The sequence below is a fragment of the Olea europaea genome, unplaced genomic scaffold (genome assembly GCF_002742605.1).
Source record: "Olea europaea var. sylvestris unplaced genomic scaffold, O_europaea_v1 scaffold1586, whole genome shotgun sequence".
NCBI lineage: Eukaryota > Viridiplantae > Streptophyta > Magnoliopsida > Lamiales > Oleaceae > Olea > Olea europaea.
Genome location: NW_019233479.1, coordinates 91,448 through 99,389, shown reverse-complemented (window position 1 = coordinate 99,389; position 7,942 = coordinate 91,448). Strand labels below are relative to the sequence as shown.

The 7,942-nt window shown below is 36.7% G+C and overlaps 1 protein-coding gene across 1 annotated transcript; it reads right to left on the bottom strand.

Moving 5' to 3' along the window:
- Positions 1-5,093: 5,093 nt before the first annotated feature.
- Positions 5,094-6,968, bottom strand: LOC111376953. Its single transcript, XM_022999967.1, has 4 exons — positions 6,750-6,968; positions 6,172-6,637; positions 5,953-6,102; positions 5,094-5,779 (listed from the first exon to the last, which is right to left on the bottom strand). Exons 1-4 carry the CDS (start codon positions 6,966-6,968, stop codon positions 5,094-5,096), a joined length of 1,521 nt encoding a protein of 506 aa, XP_022855735.1.
- Positions 6,969-7,942: the final 974 nt, after the last annotated feature.

Below are 7,942 nucleotides of genomic sequence, written 5' to 3'. Positions count from 1 at the left end.
TTCTTGTGCACATTTAAATTTTCCTTCAACCTTGCCTGATCTGATTTATTTTTAAGAGTGTGTTCTCTTAGTTTCGATTTAACGTAATTGTTCTGTTGAATCTTTTGAAACTTGTGACATTTTGGGCTCACAGTGTAATTTGACACAAGTGGCAGCCATTGCCAAGAGCCTGAAAACGAGCTTTTGCTTTGTAAAATTTCAGGATATACACATATTCTCTGTACTGCCCGTTGACAATGAAACCTAGTTGGTAGACATAGAAGTTGAGCAGGTTCTGTTCCCATGATATTCTTAATCTCCAAGTGGTTTTCCGGAGTCTTTTTGGTCTGGGGACAGCTTTGTGTTTATGATCTAAAGCTATTACCTGTGAATTAGCTTTAAGCCTTTGACTTGCTTTGTCAATATCTTCAATTTGTAGAAAACGAAGCTTATGTTTGGGCGAGCCTAATCAATGACAAACAATTTCACAATAAATACTTGAGTGAATACAGTACTGAACACACAATATATTTCGATGCCTCACCACTAATAATTAATGAAATACTCCAAGACAATGTAAAGACAAAATTTCCAAGAAAATACACAAAATAATCTCGAATTTTCTGTCAGGAAAATGACTCCAAATCTACATGTTTGTTCTGGTGGGGAAAGCTTGATTCTTGCATGGTCTTGGTTACTCTGTTATGCAACTCCTCTGAACTATAACATTCTTTAAACCTTTTACCATTTAGCTGGGAAGAACTCGGCAGTCAGATCCCAAGAAATGCCAACAAATGGTATTACGTTTCAATAAAAACATCAGTTTGAGTTATATGTGCAGTACTTTGATTGTTTCATGAATATTTAGAAGAGGCTGAAAAATGACAAAGGCAATGCTGCTGGATGCCGGATTTTGCTTCCAGGTTGCTGGCTCTATCCAAATTTTGTCCAGTTCCATAGAGTCCAACATCACCTTTTCAAGGTTAACATTTATCCTGAAAACATTATGAAGAATTTTTTATTTTTTATTTTTTATTTATTATTATTATTATTATTTTTTTTTTTTGGCCAATACTGAAAATGAGGTTAGTCCAGGCCAGTTATATAATAAACACAAAATTTAGTAGATAAGGAAATAGTGTGCACACGTGCAAGCCTGTGTCTGGGGTACAGAGAGAAGGAAAAAGTTGTATGAGTGATACCTGATATCTTCTTCAGTACATTCCCATATTCGTTTCTGATATTGTCAAAAAATGTGATGGAAGAAATATGACTTATTTTGTAGAAACCCACACCTGGTGTAGCGAGCCAAATCTTTTTGTAAAATTTAAGTCGCTACCAAATCATTCTTTTAAAAAAATGAATGAGTTTATAAAAATGTTATCCCAGAATAAATTAGTGACAAGTGAAAGGGTAAAACATTTAAAATATATTCCATTTATTCATTCATTACAATTGACGGAACATGTATTCTACATTTAAAAAATAATAATAATAAAAAATACATGCTTGAAAGCATAATATGCTTTTCTAGTTCTTCAATGTGTGGGACACCGCCCCCAAATGAAAGAACAGTACCAAATGCCGCCTTATTTATTTAAGAAATCCAAACACATTACAATTTACACCATAAAGGCTATGGAACATATTACAATTTACTCTAGCACGATTGAATATATCCACCAGTCAGCATTTATTACTTGAAGTGACTTTGGCAGTCTTCACATTTCCATTATCTTTCATCAGTGAAGTTGGTGAAAGAAATAATATTTAATTCAAACTTTATTGAAAATGAAATAATAGTAGCATGTAAAATCAGATTATTTTATGCTTCACCAAGTATTGACACGGAATAATATTTAATTCGTTTATTCTTGGGTAAGTTATGTCTTTTGGATCCAAAAGTTACGTCTACTCCTTTTTTTTTTCTTTTCTGCATGTTTAAGCATTCACAATCAAAGTGCAATTTTAACATTTAAAGAAATGGAAATATTAATTCACTAGAAAACATGCAACTAAATTTTAACAAACATGTCCAATAATTAAATTAAACATAAGTGTCTAAGGCAACTAAATTAAAGATAAAATAAAGTTACGTGCTAGATTTTAGATTTTGTTCTCGTGAAATGAGGCACAGTCACACCATCGAACTGCTGCACTCCGACACGACCCGAATTAACCTGTAAGGTAGGGAAAAAGAGATGAGTACGTGAGAATACTCAGTGGGATATCAGATTTTTTAATGGTGCGATCCCGAATAATAATTTTAAAACATGTGTCAGAATATCATACCGTCGCATAACTTTAAAATCCGGTAAGAGCTCATATCATTTCATTTCATTGTACCGGAATGACCATATCATTCATATCATAGCATTCATATCATAATTTTAACTTTCATGAGTATAAAATTCGACAACATGAAAAAAAAATAATTAAACGGGACATAAAAACACTGCACCTCATATCCTACCTCATAAAGTTGAATAAAGTTTTGAAAGATGAACTCCAAAATCACGTTCCTGATCTTCTAATTTTTCTTGGCCGTGGTGAAAATTATGGGACCCTTTTTGTTTATTATTTATGCTGAAAACAAATACCCAATTGAATTTGTTGTGTACGTGTGTTTATATACTATATAAGAGTGTGTGGTTAAAGTGGAAACGTGTGCCACAAGATGATAAAATTATGACCACCTTTCAGGTTTTAGAATAATATAGGGTGAACGGTTAACCTTTTCTTTCTTTATGCACATGAAACGTGGGTATAGAGGTGGGGAGTTATAGTATCTGGACCAGTTTATATGTTGGAAGTGGGGAGTATATAATATATAAATCCGAATCAATTAATGTTGCAAGTGGGGAGTTATATAATATATAAATTCGAATCAATTTTATTGAAAACAAGAAATACACGTGGCCGACTTAATAACACAAATTAATTAAATAAAATATTATAAAGTATCAATTTCTTTAAACGTCACTATCTTAGGCTTAGATTATTCGAATCAAATTTTTCTTGAACATAATATGCATGATTAATTACGATCTATCCATCGAGCCTAATATTCATATATTTATTGTCGATCTGTCAACATCTACATTTTCACCCAAATAAAATTAAAATTTACTATGTATACATTAGTCCCTAAACTTCCAAAATATTTAAAATATAACACACATAAATTAAATTATGTTCTATGAAATTTCAGGACATTACAATCTCCCCTCCTTAAAATATTTTCATCCTCAAAAATTTACCTGGGTCAATCGAAGAGCTCTGGATACTTGGTTTTAAGCTCTTCTTCTTTCTTCCAAGTTGACTCATCAAGTCCATGATTTCGCCACTGGACCTTGACCAAGGAAACCTCTTTGTTTCTGAGTTGATGTAGCTTTCTATCCAAAATCATCGTCGGGGTTTCTTCATATGATAAGTCCTTCTGTACGTCCAATGTCAGATAACTTATTACATGATTGGGATCATGAACATTTTTCTAGCATCGATATATGAAACACATTTCGCACTGCTGCAAGTTCTGATGGTAAGGCAAGTCGATAAGCCACAACACCAATCCTTTCAAGGATCTCAAAAGGTCCAATAAATCGCGATCTCAACTTTCCCTTCTTGCCAAATCTCAACACACCCTTCATGGGTGCTACTTTAAGGAAAACTTTGATGCCCACTCTAAACTCCAAATCATTTCTCCTACGATCTGCATAACTTTTCTATAGGTCATATGCTGTCTTTATTCTGGCTCCAATCTTGTCAACTGCCCCAACTATTCATTCAATAATTTCAAGACCTAAAATTCTATTCTCTCCAACCTCATCTCAATGGGGATCTGCACTTCCTATCATAAAGAGCTTCATATGGGGCCATACCTATAGTGGCCTGGAAACTATTGTTGTAAGCAAACTCCACTAAAGGCAGGTGTGTCTCCCAACTACGTTCAAGATCCAAACACATGCCCTCAACATAACTTCCAGAGTTTGGATGGTTCTTTTTGATTGCCCATCCGTCTGAGGATGATAAACAATGCTAAACTTCAGTTTCGTCCCCATGGCTATCCGCAAACTTTTCCAAAATTTAGATATGAACTTCGGATCTCTATCTGAAACAATAGTGACTGGAACTCCATGCAATCTAGTCATCTCTTTGATGTATAACTGTGCAAGCTGTTCCATGTTAAAGTTTATCTTGATTGGTAGAAAATGGGTTGACTTCGTCAAACGATCAACCACTACCCAGATAGCATTGTGACCTTTTCCTGTCCTTAGGAGGCCTACCACAAAGTCCATCGTTATGTGTTCCCACTTCCATTTTAGAATATCCAACAGTTTCAGTAGTCCTGATGGCCTTTGGTGTTCTGCCTTGACCTGCTGACAGTTAATACATTTTTTAATGAACTGACCAATTCCTCTCTTCATATTTCTCCACCAAAATGTATCTCGGAGATCTCGATACATTTTCATACCACCTGGATGTGCAGAATACTGGGTAGAATGAGCTTCTTCCAGTTTCTCATTTCTTATACTTTCATCTTTAGGTATACATGACCTTCCTTCGAAAGTCAGTGCATTATCTTCAAACATTTCAAATCCTATACGTTTGTTTGTACCAACCTCAGTCATTATCCTCTGTAGAAATGGATCCTTATTCTATGCTTTCTTAATTCGATCCCGAAGAGTAGGCCAAATCATAAATGCTCTTACTCTTGCAGTAGTTTGAGTCGGTGGTGTGATAACTTCCAATCTCAATTTCTCATAGTCCCTTATCAAGTGCTTCTGCACTATAGGTAGAACTGCTAACAGTGATTCTGTCTTTCTACTTATCGTATCTACAACTACGTTAGCCTTATCCGGATGGTAATGAATCGTGTAGTCGTAATCTTTCACTAATTCCAACCATCTTATCTGTCTCATATTCAGTTCCTTCTATGTGAAGAAGTATTTAAGACTCTTGTGGTCTGTATAAATTTCACACTTCCTACCATAGAGATAATGATGCCATATCTTTAAGGCGTGAACTACCGCTGTAAGCTCCAAGTCGTGCATTGGATAGTTTTATTCATACTGTTTCAACTGTCTCGAGGCATAAGTAACCACTTTTCCATACTACATCAGTACACAGCCCAAACCCTGCTTGGAAGCATCGCTGTAGATCACAAATCCCTTTGAACCTTCAGGTATTGTCAATACAGGAGCTGAAACTAGTCTCTGCTTAAGTTCTTGAAAACATTTTTCACATTTTTTCATCCACTGAAACTTCACACCCTTTCTTGTTAACTGAGTCATCGGCCCCACTGTTCTTGAGAAGCCTACAATAAATCTTCTGTAATAGCCAGCCAATCCCAAGAAACCGCGGACTTCACCCACACTAGTCTGCCTTGGCCAATTTGTTACTGCTTCCACTTTATCAGGGTCTACTTCGATTTCTTGGACGGTCACCACGTGACCAAGAAAACTTAAGCGATCAAACCAAAATTCGTACTTCTTGAATTTGACATATAATTTCTCCTTTCTCAAAGTTTCGAGTACTATTCGAAGTTGTTCCTCATGCTGCTTCTTATCCTTTGAGTACACAAGTATGTTGTCAATAAATACTATGACGAATTGGTCTAAGTATTGATGAAACACTTTGTTCATGAGATCCGTAAATACAGCTGGAGCATTGGTCAAACCAAAAGGCATGGCAGTAAATTCATAATGCCCATAACGAGTCCTAGAAGCAGTTTTCGGTATATCGCTTGCCTTAATTTTCAGTTGGTTATACCTTGATCTCAAGTCGATCTTTGAAAACACTGTAGCACATTTAACTGGTCAAACAAATCTTCTATTCTTGGTAGCGGGTACTTATTTTTGATGGTCAAATGGTTCAATTCCCGGTAGTCAATGCACATCCTCATACTCCCATCCTTCTTCTTAACAAAAAGTACAGACGCTCCCTAAGGAGATACACTCGATCGAATAAGACCTTTCTCCAATAACTCCTCTAATTGCAACTTCAATTCTTGAAGCTCTTTCGGTGTCATTTGGTACGGGGCCTTAGATACTAGTGTTGCTCCAGGAACCAAATCAATTGTAAATTCCACTTGCCTATCTGGTGGAATGCCTGGAAAAGCTTCTGGAAACACGTATGCAAAGTCTCACACGATGTTAATATCATTAACAGTCGATTCTATATGTTGAGAACCGATGATGTTAACCAAGAATCCCTGGCCTGACTCTTTTCTCAACATCTTCTCCGCTTGTATAGCCGATATAAGACGAGGTAGAGACTTGAACTTTGCTCCAAAAAAACGGAACTCCTCCTCTCCCGGTCTATGAAATAACACTTCTTTCTCGTGACATCGAATGGTTGCATGATTAAGTCCCAACCAATCTATGCCTAAAATAACGTTGAAATCTTTCATCTCCAAAAGATATAAGTCAGCCTCTAGTATTTTTCCATCAATCCCTAACTTCATAGATTTAGTCATCTGATTTGTGCAAAGAGTTCTTCCTGAAGGGATGCTAGCCTCTAATTCGTTATTTGTTTTCACACATGCAAAGTTGGATCTAGCGACGAAGGATGTAGAGATAAAAGAATTGGTAGCCCAAGAATCAAAAAGTGCGTAAGCAGGTACATCAGATAGCAATAGAATACATGTTTTGCAACTCTAGTGTTAGACTATCAAATAAGGGACAAAGATGAAACAACGTGTAGTCCTAGGAAAAAAAATACCATAGGCAGGTATGTTTAAAAATTAATAATAAAATACATGCTATTACATTCAGATCCTGTTTAACCTCGTGCTGATCCAATGCAAAAACTCGGGCCTTTCCTTTCTTGTTCTGGTCGTGATCATCATCTATCTTCTTTGGAGGCTCTGGACAGTTGAGAGAAATGTGTCCGGGCTTACCACACCGAAAGCACACATTTTTCTCGAGGGAGCATTCATCCTTGTGGAGTTTATTACACCGAGGACAAGGTGTAATATTCTCACTCATCCCACTAATGCAAATTCCTATACTTAGCCTTTTATTCTGTCAATTGAGTCTGTACTTGCTCTGATCATTCCATTTTTTTTCCCAACAACTCATTGCTCTGATGGGCATACTGTTCAAATGTGGTCCTCTAATATGAAATAGCATGAGCTCTCTTCAACATTTCACGATATGAGGTGAAACGATGGGACATAATGATCATGCCGATCTCTGGGCGCTGTCCATTCTCGAACCTCCTAATCTTCTTAACTTCGGTATCCACCAAGTGCGAGACATACCTTGAGAGCTGTTCAAACTACCTTTCATAATAAGTAAGTGATATGTTTCCCTACCTGAGCTGTAGAAACTCTGATTCCTTGAAGTCCCTTAAAGCCTATAGAAAATATTTTGCCATCACTTTATCTTTAAATTGCTCCCAAGTCAGGTTACGTTGCTGCTCTTCCGTCCTCGTACGTGTAACAGATTCCCACCACTGACCAGCTACTCCAATCAACATAAATTCTGCGCATAGTACTTTTTGTGCATCCGTACAAGCAATGTGTCAAAATATGCGCTCCAGGCCTCTTATCCATTCTTCGACAGCCAGTGGGTCAGAATTACCGTCAAAAGTGGAAGGCCTTTACCTACGAAATTGGTCGACCAATGAGATAGCTCCAGGGGCAAAATGAGGTGCATTCTGCTGTGGTGGTGCATTTTGTGGTGGAGGTGCTTGATTCTGCTTGCTCAATTCTTGTACCGCTCACAATAATTCACGCACCAAATTCGTGTGGGCAGATGGTGGTGCCATTTCCTGAAGGAATTTAATAGTAAGTGATCCATTCCATACTAGTTCCAAGCCTAACATATTATGCTTTAGCTTTCGTAAGGTGCTATAGCATATTTCATGCTCGAGTATCAGGCTTTACATGATATATAAAAATATCATAAGGAATAATTGTACACGTCATGAAACTTAAAAGTAGGCGATACAAGATGTA